This window comes from Adiantum capillus-veneris, chromosome 21, assembly GCF_014529385.1.
Source record: "Adiantum capillus-veneris isolate H3 chromosome 21, ASM1452938v2, whole genome shotgun sequence".
Classification (NCBI taxonomy): domain Eukaryota; kingdom Viridiplantae; phylum Streptophyta; class Polypodiopsida; order Polypodiales; family Pteridaceae; genus Adiantum; species Adiantum capillus-veneris.
This window is the reverse complement of record NC_140951.1, coordinates 43,157,746-43,176,330: the sequence shown is the minus strand read 5'-3', so window position 1 is coordinate 43,176,330 and position 18,585 is coordinate 43,157,746. Positions and strand designations below refer to the sequence as shown.

Genomic DNA, 18,585 nt, shown 5'->3' with positions numbered 1-18,585 from the left:
TCATCTAGGTATATTCCTTGTGTGATGAAAGAAAGACAGGAAGAGGGAAAGTTCATGAAGCATCCTTTGCTTTTTCTGGTCTCTTAAGTTTCTCATTATTGAACATGATATGCTTAACAGATGCGGAATGCTTTTCCAGATATTTGTAACCTTGAAGAGCGGTAAGCAGTCCTTCAGATTGTTTTCTTTCATTTCAGTAGGCATTCTTGTTTTGGTTTTTCATCATCAGACTGCCGCCAGAGTACTATATACAGGATAAAAAATGGGTGTTTTCACAAGGCCTGCCAGTTTACTAAGGCAACCTACATAAAAATATTTATGACCTTGTAGTAAACTGTTACCTGTCTTTTCCATATCTGTATTTACTGATCAATAGGCTGAGTGGGGGTCAGTATCTGAGGTGGGTATTGAGCTTAGGTGATTTTCCCATATACTATTCTTGTGTTTTGAGCAGTCCAGCCCATAGCTTCAGGGCAAGAAAGCTCATTTTTTTGTGATAAAATCTCAACGAGGTTTACCTGGTGTATGATGTATATTGTGAACTTCTTGTGCTGTGTGCTGTCAATTTAAGCTGTCTTGGCTACTTCTTTTTGTTGGCAAGGTATGGCTCTTTAATTGTTGGGGCAATAAAGTCATCTTTAGCAAGAAAGAAGTCGAGGCAAGGAGGTTCAAACTCGAAGGCAAGAGGGCGGTCACACACATCGTTTTCTTTTGTAGGAGGATTGCAAGTAAGCTTGAAAGACCATTTGATTTGAGAACTGGTTCATTATTCTCAATTTTCCTGTTTGTCAAGGACACCTGTGCATCAGTAGACCAGTTTATGTGGCATGTATGCGTGTTGCATGAATTATCATATTTGTATCATTGTTCTTGAACTGTTGCAAATGATGTCTGAGAATGCTTCCTTGAGGAGAGAAAAGAAAGAAAGAGGGAAAGTTATATTAACGCCTTTTGAGGCCGAAGTTGACCTATAGGAAAAATCAGTACATCTAACTTACAGGGTAAGAAATGGAAATCTCCAATGATTGCCTTTCCTCTTGTGTATATTGCCCACTTGCCATTCTTCCTTGCTTCTTTCACTTTAGCCAACTTTGTTGGCCTATTCTTGAGCTGTAGTGGTGTAAATGCATCAATTATCCATACCTTTGTATGTAGAGAGAGAAAATGAAATGAAATGAAATGTTATATTAACGTCTTCAAAAGGCCAAAGTGACCTATGAAGAGATTGCGTCACTCAAGAAGGATCTCGCCGAAGCACGATCAAGAAACACACTGGAAGAGGGCGAATTGCAACCCTCAGTAATCAAAGAAATCAACACGATTAAGGAGCAAGTACGGGCCATCAAAGAGGGAGAAGAGCAACACAAAGAGATGACGACTTATTGGGTAGATGTTCTTACAAAAACTCAACAGAAGGCAGATGAGGCCGAGAAATGGATCGAGGTTGCCAAGAAAGGAAAAGGCAAGGAGATAACGCCCACGTCCACCCCCACTATCATTAATCTGACACTAGAGGAGGAGCAAAGAAGACGTGTGCGCGCTTTACATGTGAGAATTTGCGGTCTTAAAGACAAAGACAATGTGGACGAGGAGGTAAAAGAACTCATGGCCTTGATGGGGGTTCATGATCCGACGCACATAAGAGCCTGGAGAGTGGGCAACATAAAGAAAAATGGAAGCAATGGGGAAACCTCAAAAGAAAGGGCACTCATCCTCCGTTTTCCCTCCGTGGAAGCGAAGAAGTCCTTGAAGAAAAGGCCAACTCTTAAAGAGACGGGCATCTTTCTCGGGGATGATCTTACCCTCTCGCATATCGCTCATATGCAGGAGGTAATGCCAGAGATTAGAGCGGCAAGGGGAAAAGGCAAGATTGCCTTTTACCGAGATGGAAGAGTGGTAATACTAGAGCGATGCTCCACATGACGGCGTGAGACTTATGGGACCACACTCAAAATGGCTTCCTGGAATTGTAATGGATCTATGTGTCTTGATGTGGGTGCTTTTGAGGATAGTTTTACTGGAAGAGACATCATCTTCTACTCTGAGACACATCAGGCCCCTGGGCAATCCCTGCCTCACATCAGTGGATACAGATGGGAGACAGCTCACAGACAGAGACGCGATCAAAGCACAGAGGACGGGGCTCAGGGGGAGTGGCAGTGTTATTTAGAGAGGATCTGCAGCCAATGATACATATAGCCCGCAGGGATGAGCAGGCTAGGTACATGTGGGTGAGATTGGAAGCAGAGACGGGCAGATATCTTTACATTGCTATTTGCTACTTTCCCCCGAGTACGTCAGTCTACGCATCACCCAGAGAACAGTCCCCCTTTTCTATTTTGGATGACGACATATGGGAGTTCTCTAGAGATGGTGACATTATCATTCTAGGGGACTTCAATGCTAGGACTTCCCATCACCAGACAGTGTTCTATGATACTTCAGAGGAGATGCTGAGGGAGCTAGATGTTGTTGAGACAGGCTTGTCCAGACTATCGCAGGATGTGGAATATACTGAGTATGGACGGCACCTGATAGATATGGGCACTGCATATGGACTGGCCATCTTGAATGGCCTACAGAGGTTTCTTGTGCGGGAGGTTTCACATGCTTCCCACATAGACATGGAGCCAACACAGTGGATTATGTCATGGCACAGCCGAATCTCATCTCTAGTATCCAGGATCTCACAGTTGGGCCCATACCGGTTGGGGTGGCAGTGGATCATGCTCTTGTGTCGATGACCATCTCCTTCCAGTTCAGTGTAGCACACAAGCCACGGGTAGCAGCCCCTACTCGCTACATCTTCACGCGGGAGACGGACTCTGTATACATAGACGAGATCTACAGACGATTATGCACTGAGGAACCAGGGCGACCACTGGAGGAGCTTACTACTATACTGACACAGACATTACATGATGCAGCAGGCATACCCACACACCCAGCCTGAGCAAAGACGCCATTCAGGGAGCATGCCTCAGAACAGCTGGTATGATGAGGAGTGCCGCCAGACTAGAGCTAGACTTCAAAGGGAGGTACTTTTGGGGGACATCACTCACAGACTGTCACAGATTGACTTCCGACGCCTGGTGCGGCGGAAGAAGAGGGCATTTTTGGCTCGACTAGAGCAAGATCTGTACCAATTATTCTTGAGTCAGGACTCGTGCGAGGCGTGGCGGCTCTTTCATGAGCAGTCCCCCCCCCCCGCCGTTACCTCTACAGAGACCTGGGGTCAGTACGCATTATCTTTGTACACAATACCTGGACAGTCGCCCCTTCCCGACCCCCCCGATCCATGCCCACACACATGTGCTTTTTTCACCGCTGAGATGGTGAAGAAAGCCATTGACAGGATGAGGACTGGGAGAGCATATGATCATGATGGCCTAGTGGTTGAGCATTTCATACACGCCAAAGATCTACTAGCAGAGCTTCTAGCACTTATGTTTAACCGTGCCATGTGTGAGGGCTTGCCTGATACTTGGAGCCTATCTACGATTGTACCTATCTTCAAGTCAGGAGACCCTAGGAGCCTGGGAATTATCGCACTATCATGATTGGACACACACTGGCACGGTTGTATGCATCCATTCTTGAGCAGCAGTTGAGTAGATGGGTAGAGAGGGAAGGAATATGTGCAGATGGGCAGGCAGGGTTCAGGAGAGGCTTCTCTACTCTTGACCATATCTTGACACTCCGGGCCATCATCGAGGAGGGCATATCTCATGGGAGACGGATCTCTTGTAGCTTTGTGGACTTCCGCAAAGCCTTTGGCATAGTACCCAGAGCTAGATTGATGCGCAGACTACAGGAGATGGGAGTACCCAGAGAGCTCATTTGGGGGATCATGGCATTGTATAGATCAGTAGTTGGGCATGTACGCATCCCTGAGGGACCATCTACACCGGTTCACTCCACTATTGGGGTGAAGCAGGGTTGCCCGCTCTCTCCTACTCTATTCGGTATGTATGTAGATGAGGTTGCTAACTACATTGAGAGCGATGGTGATAGAGGTGCACAGCTGGCAGGGACATGGATCCCACTTTTGTTATATGCTGATGATATTGTGTTGATCTCCGAATCTCCGGAGGGGATGCAACATCACTTGGATGCTTTGCATAGGTTTGCCCATGAAAGTGGTTCGTCTGTCAACCTTGGTAAAACCAAGGTTATGGTGTTTAATACCACCCCACAGTGGATCAGGAGGTCAGCACCTACATTCACATATGGCCAGGAGACTGTGGAGTACACAGATGCTTACACTTACCTTGCAGTGGTTTTTAGCGGACCGACATTCTCACTCAGGAGAGCAACAGAGACCAGATTGACTAGAGCCCGTGCAGCATTGGGTAGATTGGAGAGGATGTGTTCACAGGTTCAGTTTCAGGAGCCTAGGACGAAGCTCTGGCTCTGTGACACCTTGGTGGCTTCTGCATTGCTCTATGGAGCTGAGATATGAGGACCTTCATTGGATCATCACGGGGGGTTGGGTCACACTGATGGATGGGGGAGCATGGAGAAACCTCTGATCTCTATGATCTCGCGGCTCACTAGAGCCAAGGCATCAGTACCACATGCCATTATCCAAGCAGAGCTAGCGCCCCCCCCATTAGTGGTTGAGGCGCTCACCAGATCAGTCTCCTTCATATACCGCATGTGGGAACTTCCTAGAGACAGATATACTCGCATTGCACTTGAGTCCTCTCGACAGTTAGCCATGGAGGGAGATACAGCATGTTGGTATGGGGAGATGACATCATGGTTTCAGGCGCATGGGTTCAGCATAGACAGGTTGCCACCCTTCCAGTACTCATTGGATGCACCATCTCTCACTCTTACACAGCTATTGGCTAGTTACGCACATCTTCTCACCAGCTACGGATTGAGATTGGGAGATACTGCGGAGTACCAGCAGAGGCCAGGACTTGCCCCTTGTGTGACATGGAGCTTGAGACAGAGTTGCACTACACATGCTGCTGCCCCGTCTACTACGAGATACGAGGCCGCTTCCATTGCTTGTTCAGAGAGGGTTTTGGACCACTCTCCAGAGTCATGGGATATGAGGATCAGAGATGCTCGAGCTGCGCAGACATAGAGATAGCCTGATGAGTGGAGAGGCTAGCCAGTCTCAGAGACAGATCACAGTTTTCTTTAGAGCACAGCAGAGCTCACTTTCGTCTCACACCAGAGGCACACTGATCGATCGAGCGAGTGAGCTGGGGAAATCTAGGCGCCCACGACTGTGGAGGACTACACAGCATCGACGGAGGCTTCATCGGAAGATTCGGAGCACTCTGGCCAGGCATGCACGACACCCGGTCAGACTACTGACCATGGAGGAGATTGATGAGATCCGCCAGCGCCCGATGTGAGAGAGAGAGAGAGAGAGAGAGAGAGAGAGAGAGAGAGAGAGAGAGAGAGAGAGAGAGAGAGAGAGAGAGAGAGAGAGAGAGAGAGAGAGAGAGAGAGAGAGAGAGATGATGAAATGAAATGATATATTAACGTCTACAAAAGGCCAAAATGACCTATGAGACCAACTGATTACAATGATGAGTCTAGTACCAAGTCTGGGTACAAACAAAGAACTGATCTAGGAGTGCTACCGACTCCTATGGTATCATGCCACAATGGTATAGAATGGGGATAAGTGTCACCATGATATAATATGCAGTAGCATGAGGCCTATCCTGATCGACACTCTGGGTGTCGTGCTAGAATCCTATGGATCCTCTGTCGCAATCTCCGTCGGTGCTGCGTGGCTCCCCTCCTCAGTCGCGGTCGTCTCGATCTCCCCAACTCTATAGCTCGGTCAATGAGAGTACCGTTGGTGTGTGTATGGGTGGGAACCGAGCTCTGTGATGGTGGTGTCCCCTCTGGCTCTGTGGTACTCAGACTGAAGAAATCTGAGATGCGTCTCTGGGGTTGTCTCTGTCTTTGCCCTCTCAATAGAGCGTCTCTATGTCTCTGTATCTCAAGTAGAAATAATCCGAGACATCTTTGATCCTGATATCTCATGACTCTATCTAACGAGTCAAAACCATCTTTGAATAACCAATGAAAGCGTCCCCGTATCTCATAGTAGACTGTGCAATGACATATGTAGTGAAACTTTGTCTCTGGCTCTGCATGGCATAACTGACATATCCTACTGTCTGCTGGTATGCCTCTGAATCTACCTGTCTCAATCCCAAGCTGGTGTGAACATGTGCGAATCTGGCCTACGGCACATCGTAACCCATGAGATAGATGTGTGTCCATGTAGCGGGGCCGTGTTACAAATCCGTCTGTCGTGAGTTGGAGAAGATGCTCTCTATAGAAAGCCCTCTTCGTACCCAACTCCCGTGATGGCTCTATCCATGTCCTCTTGCTATCAAGCTGGATAAGATCCTGCCGAATGAGTCTAGTAGTCTCCATCCGTGTAAGAGCCAAAGATGGTGCATCAAGAGAATACTGGAAAGGGGGCAGCTTGTCCATGCTGAAACCATGCCTCTAAAACCATGAGCTCATCTGTGCATACCAACATGATGTATCTCCTTGTAATGCCAGCTGTCTGGATGACTCAAGAGCAAGCCTAGCATACCTGTCCCTGGTGGTGTCCCATAAGCTGTGTACAAATGATACTGATCTGGTGAGTGCCTCAACCTCCATAGGTGGGGCAGCCAGCTCCGCACGTATGATGTCATGTGGAACTGAGGCCTTGGCTCTAATCAACCTAGAAATCATAGATATCAAGGGTCGCTCCATATTACTCCATCCAGCACTGTCAACAGAAGGTCCCCAAACCTGAACCCCGTAGTGCATAACTGAAGCGACCAAAGTGTCGAAAAGCGAGAGCTTTGTTCGAGGTTCCTGGAACTGAACCTGCTAACAAATCCTCTCTAAACCGCCTAGGGCTGCATAGGCACGAGTCAATCTAGTGTCTACTGCCACGAGAGAGAGAGAGAGAGAGAGAGAGAGAGAGAGAGAGAGAGAGAGAGAGAGCGTGCTTTATCAACATCTACTAGAGGCCAAAGTTGGCCTCTGAGAAGGAACAATTTACATATGTGTCCTCTGGCTTTCCAAAAAAACGCCAAAAGTGCTGAAAATAAACATGCCACAAAATAGATACAGATTGACGTGGGGGTGTGTATCAAGGTGGTACCAAACGTACTGTACGTGGCGTATATGTACGTACTGTACGTTGTTCCATACAGGAAAAGTTTTTACGTACGTAAAAATACGTACTCTTGTAAAAAAACCGCAAAGTACTAAATTTTCTAGGACATTTCCAATAAAAAACAAGAGAGAAGCCAACAACTTATAGAGACATTCAAAGACACGTTTTACAAGACAACCATATACTGTGTAACCATTGCAAGAGATTTGCATTTTTATTTAAAATCAGCATTGTACGGGCTTCCCACACCCCCCCCCCCCCAAAAAAAAAAAAAAAAAGAGGCGTACGGATCGTTCCGTACGGTATTGATCCGTACATAATGTCCGTACGGTACGGAACGGATCAGTACGTACGTTTTGATCCAACCTTGGTGTGTATACATTTGTTTGAGGGATGATGGGGATGGATCTCTAACTAAAATGGTTCACTACATCGTGCATGTCTACATTCTGGAGTCATGGCACGTTTGCGCCACCTAGTGCGCAACATTTTGTGGAGTGGTTTGGATGGATTTATAGACACACAGTATAACGAGTTCGTTGGAACACAGTTATATTGCCTAGAGAGGAGGCAGGCTTGGGATTATTGATCCAGAGTGTGTGATGATACCCCGAGCTAGCCAATCACCACATTCGAGCTATGTGGAATGTAGATGTCCATGTAGCGTGGTCGCTGTATGAACCCATCCTCTAGTATGGTGAGGAAATGGTCTCTGTAGTGTGACATCTTCCGCTAAAGGGGAGATGTTATCCAAGTTTGTCTGATACATAGCTGCGAGAGATCCTGTCGTAGAACTATGTTTCTCTCACTGCATGAGAGATGAGCCTGGGGTGAGTCACGGTCATACTAGAAAGGTGGTAGGCTCTCGAGGTCGAGCCGAGCTAGAACATGCTTGGACACTCCAAGGGAGAAATCAATAGCAACAAGTTATCCGCTTGTTTTTAAGCATGAAGGCTGCCTTCGTATGGGACTTGCACACTGGTGAAGCGCTAATGACCTCCATCATAACAGCCCCTGCTGTGCTTGCTGTGCAGGCCCTCAGTTCTGCTCGTGGTTAGTAACACTGCTGAATACTGATGGGGTTTTGCTGCTCCAACCCGCATTGGCTAAACAGATTGCGATGGCTGGAAATGCGACCCAGGACCAGGTGCTGTCGCGATGGGCTGGCTGGGTTGGATGCGCAAAGGGCTGAACTGCTGTCCCACGCCAAAGCTGCTGCGAAGTGTGAGAGAGAGCTGCTGGAGTTCCACGCGATGGGCTGGCTGGAGCACCTCACGCAAAGAGAGAGAGAGAGCACCTGCTGTGTATAGTTTGTGCAAGGGCTGAACTGCTGTCCCACGCCAGAGCTGTTGCGAAGAGTGAGAGAGAGCACCTGGAGTTCCACGCAATGGGCTGGCTGGAGCACCTCACGCTAGAGAGAGAGAGAGAGAGAGAGAGAGAGAGAGAGAGAGAGAGAGAGAGAGAGAGAGAGAGAGAGAGAGAGAGAGAGAGAGAGAGAGCACGGCGGAGTTCCGTGCCCAAAAGCATTGGCCTTAAAGACTGGTGCCCTTTTGGTATTTCTTTATTTATTGATCTCAACAACGTACAACTCCCAAGGGACCTCTGCTTGCAGACTTTGCGTCGAGATGCTTTGCAGAGTGAGGCCCCAAGGGCTCTTATAAATAGTACAGGGGATGCGCAAAAGCAGAGCCCCAAAAGCAGTATCTGAAAATCTTCAAGTTCTAATGTGTCCAGGCCCAAAAGCTAGCACTGCCCAGCAGCCTGCGCGCAATTCACAGAAAATCCGTACGCTGCCACGTCAGCAGTCATCGCGATTTGCGGTCTGGCCGTACAACTACCATGTCAGCATCTCTTTGCGATTTCTCTTTTTTATCATGTCTGTGTGTTCCCAAGGGCCCCATTGGACGGGTACTCTATAAGTTGAAACAATTTATAAACTTTTAAATCTATCAGTTTTCGGGTGGACATGCCATGTCATCATTTTGTGACATAATTTGCGCACTGACCGTACAATTGCCACGTATGCATCTCTTCGTGATCTCTTTTTTTTAATTATGTCTGTGTCCCCAAGGGCCCCATCGGATGGGTACCCTATAAGTTGGAACAACTTATAATCTTGTAAATCTGTTAGTTCCCGGTTGGACATGCCATGTCATCATTTTGTGACAGAAGCTCTCTGACTCTGTGGATAAAGCAGATCGTCTGAAAGAGTGCCTCCACTACCATGGGGGGCGAAGCAAGCTCTGCCCGGATGATGTCCTGTGGCAGTGTGTGCTTGCCTCAAAATAGGCAGGAGATCATATATACCTGTGGTCTCTCGATCCCACTAGCTATTTGTCAATCCGGGGGCCACACTACTGTTGCGTACATCAGTGTATCAAATAGCCAGCCCTTCGTGCGGGGCTCCTAAATGTGTGCCTGATGGCATCTCCGTCTTAGCATGGCTAACGCTGCATATCCTCGGGTGAGTCTGTGAGTAGCGGCATGTGCCATGGAGAAGGGTCCATGTCTACTGGTGAAAGTGACTTCCAGGTAGACGTAGGAGGTGACTACCTCAACTGGGCCTCCTGCTCCCGTAAAATTGGTTGCTCGCTGGGCTGATGTGGAGGTGTAGAAGATCATGACCTTGGCCTTCCCAAGGTTCAATGTCAGTCCTCGGTGTGCGCAAAACTCATCCAAGGTGCTCAGGTGGCTCTGTAGACCCTCTGGTGACTCTGAAATCACAACAATATCGTCATCGTATAGCATAATGTGGACTGGGCTACCCCTGCCAGGTTTGCTCCCACTCCTCCCGCTCGTAGGATGTAGTCGGAGATCTTGTCGATGTAGAATCCAAAGAGGGTCGGGGAGAGGGGGCATCCTTTCTTAACGCCAATGGTGCAGACCTGACAGGCCGCCTGGGCAGCGAACTTTCCCGGTTTACCCAACCTTTGGAGCTGCAGAAAGAGCCTCTCCCATGGGACTGTGTCGAAGGCCTTTCCTCTTCCGCACCTTTGCCCCATCAATGAGGCAGCACAGAACGAATATGTGGTCGATGGTGGAGAAGGTCCGCCTGAACCCTCATAGGCCCTCATTTTCTCCATATGAATCAAGCATATACTACCCCATAGACTTTGGCCATAGTATGGCCTATCATGATAGTCCTGTAATTCCTTGGGTCCCCAGATTTGTGGATTGGCACATTGGTGTGCCGGGTCCACTCCTCTGGGAAGCCCTCCCCTATAGCCCGGTTGAATGCATGTGCAATCAACAGGGTAATAGTGGTGGTTGCATAGATGACATGCTCACTCTGTAGTCGTGTATGATTTGAGGCCCGATGGTGTTGTAGGCGTTGGATGGCCTTCTTAACCATCTCCGCTGTGAAGAAAGAGGAGCTCATGCGTTGGGGCCCGCGTGGTTGTGGAATCAGAGGCTGGTTTGGTATCTCATAAAGTTGCTCTGCATAATCGTGCCATACTTGTGGATCTCGAACGGTGCGCCATGCTGTGGCACTATCCACGCTCATGAATAGGTGGTATAGTTCGAGCTCTTGTGCCTCCTCAAAGGCTCGCCGCTTTTGGCGTGTGAGTGTCTTCATCTGTCACCTGGCCTCTCGATCAATGATCGCCCTAAGGGTCTGTTGTGCACGCAACTGGCGGTAAAGGTCTCTGCATTCCTCATCATACCAGCTGTTCTATGGCACAGTCCCTTGGGGCGGGGGGACTATGTCGGTGGTGTACGGGAATCGTCGGGAAAGAGCTAATGGCAGATGTCTGAAGGACGGATGTGATGCGGGATGTGAGCACGGGTAGTGGTGTAGAGGGGTGGAGTAGAAGGAGTCCCTTCTTGATCCCTGCCGAGTATAGGGGGGCTAGCTCATGAGTGAAATGAATCATGGTGTATTGGAGGCGTGTCGTGGGTGTGGAGGGTGTGGTGTCTCCAGTGAGGGAGAGTGCAAGATAGGTGTGATCGGCTCCAATAGGTATGGGCGGGTGTCACAAACTGATGACATGGCATGACCTGTGGACACAAAATTAAAGACTTTCAATTATAAGTTGTTCCAACTTATGGGCAACTGCCGTCGGGGGCAAAGGGACACAAAGACAAAAAAAATTGCGTAGAAGCTGTTGGCGTGGCTGGCTTACGGACGCCTACGAATTGCACTGCTGGCGTGGCAGGCTGTACGGAATTCCGCAAATCACACTGGCTGTGTTGGGCGGCAGCTTTTGGCACCAGATGCTTATAAAACTGAAGCTTTTCATGTAAACTACTTTTCCAAGGCCAAGTGTCACAAACGGGTGATGTGGCATTGCTCCCGAATACACACACAGCCTCTGCTGACGTGGCAGCAGCAGCCAGAAAACGTGCTGCCAATCCCGTTGACAAGCTGACGTGGCACTGGGCAGGCAGTATGGACCTCTGCAATTTTCGCTGGGTTAATGACGTGGCAGTCCATACGATCTCCGCAAATCACGCTGGCTGATTTTTGGCAGCTTTTGGGCATAATACTTTTGAGTCTAATAAGCTTTTGAGTTTATATTTTTGGGGCTGTGCTTTTGGGCAACCCTTGTAACAATAAATAGGTCTTTTGGGCCTCATTACTTAGAGCATCTGGATGCAGAGTCTGAGTGTGAGTTCCCGGGGACTCGCTTGTACTTTGCACACAGATTAATATAGAAAGAAATACCAAAAGGGGCGCCAGTCTTTGGGGCCAATACCTATGGGCATGGAACTACGCCGGGCCGTGTCGTCTTTTGTGAACTGTTTTAAACTGAATCTCTGCTGTGTCGCGGTAGAATCTAAACTTGGGGTGTCCAAGTTTGTTAGAGTGGTATCAGAGCTCGGCCGATTTCTCTTCTACCGCGAAATCCGATCCTTTGCTCGCGACACTTATGGATTTCAACAAGAATCAATCGACTTCTTCTGCATCTGCTAATGCGGGAGGAGATCACGAAGATTTTGATGATTTAACAGAGAAAGAGTACGGGCCACCTTGGCCTACTCAGTATGAACTTCAAGAGATGGAACATCGAAAGCAGGTTGACGAGTGCACAAACAGATGATTAAATTTGCGAAGGATCCTCAGTTTGCAAAAAATTTTGTCTCAGCAATCCATCGCAGAAGTGCACACCTAGTGGAAGGAAGCCACAAAACCACCCATTAAACTAGCAATCAAGAAACCTCCTTCTTTGAGGATGTTTATAGAACAAGAGTTACAAGAGGTGGTTCAGACCCCATACAGTCGGCTTTTGGATGCGAACAATTACTCCAAAAAGCAAGTGAAAAGCACAAGAAGTGGACTGACTACCCTGGTTATTTGGGCCGTCGATCTTCTTGTGTTTGCAAGAAAGCAGAAAAAGCGTGTTCGTTTTGAAGGACTACCTAGTTCTTCTTCTTCTTCTTCTTCTGACAGTTCTTCTAGCTCTTTTGACTCGAGCGAGGAGGATAGAAAAGGCAAAAAGTGAAGCAAAAAGCAAAGCTTTGGAAAGGGCAAGAAAAAGAAGAAACCCAAATTTTGCCAATTTCTGACAGTTCTATAGAGGAGTCATCCTCTGACAGTTCGGACTCCGACGACCATATGTTTTATGCAAAGAAGAAGCATTTTTACAGAGCCAACCAATATGACTTCCTTGAAGACAAAAGCAAGAAAGTAAAAGAATTCAACGAAGGTAAACAGTCGATTAAATTTGAATCCTTTTCTGGGTTCCGAGATGCTCCGAGGGTTTTGGCCTTCATTCAGCAGTTTGACATAGCCTTCTCTGGAGGGCACTACTTAGAGCACTCAAAGATTAGGAGGGCTACATCTTTCTTCAAAGGAAATGCTCGAACATGGTGGTCCACTCTTCTTCTGAGGAAGGAAACTCCAGTCAAGTGGTTGAAATTCAAAAATTTCTTCTTGGTTGACTCGGGAGTACAAACGAGATATACGAACCGCTTGGAATCATCTTCGGATGATCAAGGGAGACTCTTTGGACTTATTGGGAGAGATTTTGGAACTCTTTTCTACCAACCTCTTCATTTAAGAAGGTCTCTTTAAGGAATAGATTGAGTGGTTTTGCTGCGGACTCCCTATAGAGATCCGAGACTACTGCTTGAAACAAAAGTCAAATTCTATTCAAGAATTGGTGGGTCATACAAAACAGGGTTTCGTGTTACATTCGGGAAATTTGACTTACCCCACTGATGAGATCTTGACTCAGACAATCGAACAGATCTCTAACAAAGAAAGTAGAAAGAGAAAGAGTTCCCAAGAAAAAAAAGATAAGGATACACGACCCCGGCTCACTCTTTGAGAGAGGGCCAATTACATCAAAGAAGGGAAGTGTTTTGGTTGCGGAGAACATGGGCATGCCTCCGCAAAGTGCCTCAAAAAGGCACATCAAGAACAAAAGGCTAGAGAGTTCAAGAGCAGCAGAGGAACGTGGCAGAAAAGGCAAGATGAAAGCAGGGCTGGTACCAGACTGCATGGGTACTGACGCAAGCATGATGGATGAAAGTACATAACTTTGCCGAGCTTGGGGCAAAGTGAAAGATCAAGAAGCCCTGATTTTCTTCGATGGAGGAGCCAATGCCAACTTCATTTCACTCAAATTGGCGGCGCGCCTCGAGATTACACCCGATAGGATGGGACCACCAGCAGAGGCAGTTCTAGTGGCACCTGTACAGGACACAGCCATTACACCTGTCATTGGCAAACTTCAATTGCATTGTCAGGGGTATTTGGGACACGAGGACTTTTACATAATGCCCATAGAAGGTTGTGACATCCTCCTAGGAGTCCCTTGGTACCATAAGAACAACGCCGTGGTCGATTATCGGGCAAGGAAAGCGACTTTGACAAATGAAAGGGCCGAAAAATTGTACTTGATGTTAAACTGAAGGGCGAGTCTGTCCCTATTATATCGGTTTCGGCCATTTCCAATTTAATGAAATCCAGTCTCTTTGTTTACTCGATCTACTTGAAAGAGTTGAATGATGAACACATAACGAACATGTCTGAACTAGATAAAGAATGCCAAGATTTTCTCCACTCATGCCGATTGCTTCTTTGAGGGCCTGCCAGGTGAGTTGCCACCATCTCGTCCCAAGGATGACACTATTGATCTGATACTTGGAAGCACACCACCGAACCGGCCACCTTACCGTGTTAGCGGAGCCGAGAATGAAGAGATTATAAACCAAGTGAAAGACCTTCTGGAAAAGGTTCTTATCCAGCCGAGTACTTCACCCTACTGCTCTCTGGTGTTGTTGGTTTTAAAGAAAGACGGATCTTGGAGAATGTGCATTGATTATAGAGCTCTCAATAAAATCACCATCAAGAACAGATTTCCGATTCCAAGGTGTTAGGTGCAGCGGAATGAATGTTGTATTTTCTCAAGATTAGTGATCTTTATTGCTCAAGGTTCCTTTTAGTTCTTAGGGAAAGAGAGAGCTTTCCGTCTTATGGAGTGCTGTGATCACGAACAAAGTGAGTGGATATTGTGCGTGCAAGTGAATGAGACTCAGAGAAGGAGAGAGAAGAGATACGACACCGAGAGGTTGTAAAACCCTCCTCCGAAGGCCCCACTCTCGTCGGCGAGAGTGGTCTACTTTGATTGCACAAAAGTGTACAATGCGAATGCAATGGACTGATGCAATGACCACGACGGTGATGACGACGACGACTTGATGGCTGAAATCTGGGATCTTCTAGGACTGAATTCGGTGGTCTTCTTGGTGGCTGAAAATGGCTGTTTTCATACTGTTTTCATGGCTGAATTTTACTGTCCTTGTCGGGGCTGACTTGATGAAGAAAAACGCTGGAGTCACTGGTCCTAGGCTGCGTTTTTGGGTGGGTTAGCTTGGCTGAAAAAACGCTGGACAGCACCTGCTAAAAACACTGAATCTGGGGAGTCTGTTCCATGCTGAAAACGCTGGACAGCAGGTCTATGGGATGCTGAAAAACGCTGGTATGCAGCACTCCTAGCGTTAGTGGTTGATGGTAAAAACGCTGAAATGCAGGGGCAAAAACGCCAGCATATAAGGTTGATGGCGATGGTAGGCTGTAGGGGGGAACGTCAAGAGATGGGTCCTGATGGCGATAGCTGACTATTGTGGAGGAAACGCCAGATGGGGGAAGCTGTATGGCGATGGATCTTGATGCTGAGGGGGGTACTGCTGAGAAGTTGCCTGTTGAGCGGGAAGCTCCTGCTGCCTCTTCTGCCAGAAAGTGCTAACTTGGGTTTGCTTATATATTAACTTAGCAAAATTGCCCTACCTACTTTTGTTGGAAAGTCACTTAAAAATAATAAGTGAAAATAACCAATAAATAGGAAAATAGGCTAAATGCACTGGAAAATTCCCCTAACTGATGCTAATGGATTTTGATGGGAATTCCGATGATCATGCTGTGTGCAACCGGAGGATATGCATCTATGCTAAGTGACTGGGCATGCACGGTCTACGAATAGACTCACAAAAGTGCGAGATCACTGTTAATCTAGACTTGATTGAACTGACTGAACCCTGCTGTGGTGTAGCTTGTCCACGGACACATAGGGTTGGGATATGTCACGTGACACAAGGATCGATGATATTCTTGACCGACTTTAGGGATCCTCTTGTTTCAATAGGATTGAGCTTTTCGGACGAGCTTTGGTTTATATGAACTTTTGGTGATGCCTTTTGGCCTTACATGCTACAACAACTTTCAACCGAATGATGGATAGGATTTTCAGAGAGTATAGATCGTTTGTCGGCACTTTCTCTGATGACATTATAGTCTTCTCCAAGTATGAAGCAGAACATAGGTACTATCTGCTACAGGTCTTTCAGGCATTGCGAGATCACAAGTTAGTTATCAATGCCAAAAAGAGTAAATTTTTCTTGCTGGAGATACACTTTTTGGGACACATCGTCTCAGCCGCAGGAGTACAGATGGACCCGGCCAAGATTGAGACTATATGTGATTGGCCCAATTTGAAGAACGTTCATGAAGTTAGAAGCTTCTTGGGCTTATGTTCTTACTACCGGCGGTTCATTTGAAAGTTTGCAGAGGTAGCTTCCCCTTTGCACATTTTGGCACAGAAAGGAGTCCCTTTCTTGTGGGGACCCATAGAGGTGACTGCCTTTCAGACATTGAAAAAAGAATTTGACTACTGGACCAGTATTGACTTTGCTGGATTTGCAAAAGTCATTTGAAGTATATTGTGATGCTTGTTGTAGTCTGGGAGCGGTCTTAATGCAAGAAGGCCATGTGATTGCCTATGAAAGCCAATTGTTTTCAAGGCCAGAATTGACAGCACAGATCTATGAGAAAGGGCTTTTGGCAGTTATCCATGCTTTTACTCAGTGGCGACATTACCTACTCGGATCCGATTTCACGGTGTTCATTGATTATTAGACTTTACGCTACTACTTGTCACAGAAGTAGCTTTTTGGAAAAGCAAATGCGGTGGGCTAACATCTTGTCACAGTTTCACTTCCAGATTGTCCATGTACAGGGACGGAAGAACTTGGTGGAAAATGCTTTGTCTCTGAAGCCGTTAGTCTTGGCTATTTCCGCGATTCATCATGGTTGATCAGTATGCAGCACGCCACAGATCCAGATTTTCCAGCTGTATTCACTCAAATACAGAATGGGGAGGTAGTAGCGGGATATTCCATATGGGATGGCTACTTGATGAAGAAAATGATGTTGTGTGTTACACAGCCGTTAAAGGAAAAGGTTTTGACAGAGTGCCATGGTCCACCTTTTACGGGTCACCGCGGCATTGACACCACCTTGAAAGGTGTGGAGCATTACCTCTTTTGGCCGAGACTCAAGAAGGATGCGGACGACTTTGTATGCAGTTGCTTGGTATGTCAAAAGGTCAAGTTTGACAGGCATAGAGCATAGGGATTGTTACAGCCTTTACCCATTCTCACCTGCCTTTGGGAAAGTATTGCTATGGATTTCATTTTTGATCTCGCGAAGACACAGAGTGGGCATGATGGCATTTTGGACTATCATTGACAGATTTAGCAAGCAAGCTCACTTTATTCCAAGTGAAGAAAACAGTCAAGCCGGATCATTTAGCGAGACTGTTCATTGCACATATTTTTAGATTACATGGCATGCCTGAGACAATAGTCTCTGACAGAGATTCCCAATTCATGAGTTTGTTTTGGAAGGCTATTTGGGAGAGCATTGGCACACGGTGGTAGTTCTCATCATCTTTCCACCCACAGATAGATGGGCAATCTGAGATCGCAAATTCAGTCGTACTGGATTTATTGAAGTCTTACATTTTTGCTGAGAAAACTCAATGGGAATTTTTTTGCCCTTGGTGGAATTTGCCTACAATAACACGATCTACTCTTCGACGGGGAAGGCGCCATTTGAGATCATTGAAGTGCTCCGAAGGTTCCACCTTTTCCTTAGCACCAAAGATAAGATTTTTGAAGCCTAGTACACGAGGGACTTGGACACTGCTTTTGCCAAGGTCCGGGAGGCTTTAGCGAAATCTCAAGAATGACACAAGAAGGCAGCAGATCGACATCATCGCGATTTGAAATTAAACGAAGACAATTGGGTGCTCTTACATTTTGAGAAGGCATGCTTAAGAAAGAAAAAGGGAAAGGAGCGGCTTTTTCCAAAGCTTAGCATGAGGTACTATGGCTCTTTCCAGAATAAAAAAAAGATAAATGATGTCTCCTTTAGATTAAAGCTGCCTGATACTTGGAAGATTCACAATGCTTTTCATGTGAGTCTATTGAAGCCTTTTAAAGGCGATGTGCCCGATGATGGGGAGTCAGATGAGCAACCCGAAGTGGAGGAAAGCGAGGAGATACTCGTTCCAGAACAGATATTGGCACATAAAGACAGAAAGATTAAAGGTAAAGTGATTAGGCGGTTCTTGGTTAAGTTCAAGAACTATCCTGCATTGGATGCGAAGTGGATGGAGGAGGAGGACCTAGCAGATACTCCTCAGATTTTGGAACTTTACCCTGAAGCATTCGGTTTAGCATAGTCTACTCTAATAGAACCCCGATTGTAGCATGGGTGAATCTAGTGCAGCGGGTCTGCACAAGAGGGGATTCACTGCACTCCTTGTTAAAGGATTACCTGATTTTGAATAGGGTCACTGATGTCCCCCTTTGGGTTTCAAGGATACTGATGGGCTGATAGTATTCTGCTGTATGACTTTATGAACTGGAAATCCCGAAAATGAACATGATTGATTTGTACTTGACGTGTTTGAGTGCAGGAACTGAAAGACGAAATGGTTGCAGCATTTCAGTCTCATAAATCTCTATAGACACGATTGCAATAAGGATAAGTTAATCGGGCATCTGTGACGTCCGGAATGGATCTAGATGTGATTAATAAATAAGTTGCCGATTAATCATGGTCTGAGATTTGGAATGAATTTGTATGCTGTGATTTGTCATGTGATGTCCTGTGATGTCCGGTGATGTGACTGTCG

The 18,585-nt window shown here is 46.8% G+C and overlaps 1 protein-coding gene across 5 annotated transcripts in view; it reads left to right on the top strand.

Moving 5' to 3' along the window:
* The window catches only part of HEMG2 (Flavin containing amine oxidoreductase family), a 134,375-nt gene that overhangs the window by 24,545 nt on the left and 91,245 nt on the right, over positions 1-18,585 (top strand). For all 5 annotated transcript variants that reach the window (XR_015185650.1, XM_086493401.1, XM_086493403.1 and 2 more), the window contains exons 10-11: positions 121-161; positions 602-728. Coding sequence is in view for 4 of the 5 variants with exons in the window: in XM_086493401.1 (XP_086349527.1) it covers positions 121-161; positions 602-728 (168 nt within the window). In the remaining variant the exon portion in view is untranslated. The remainder of the gene's footprint in view (positions 1-120; positions 162-601; positions 729-18,585) is intronic.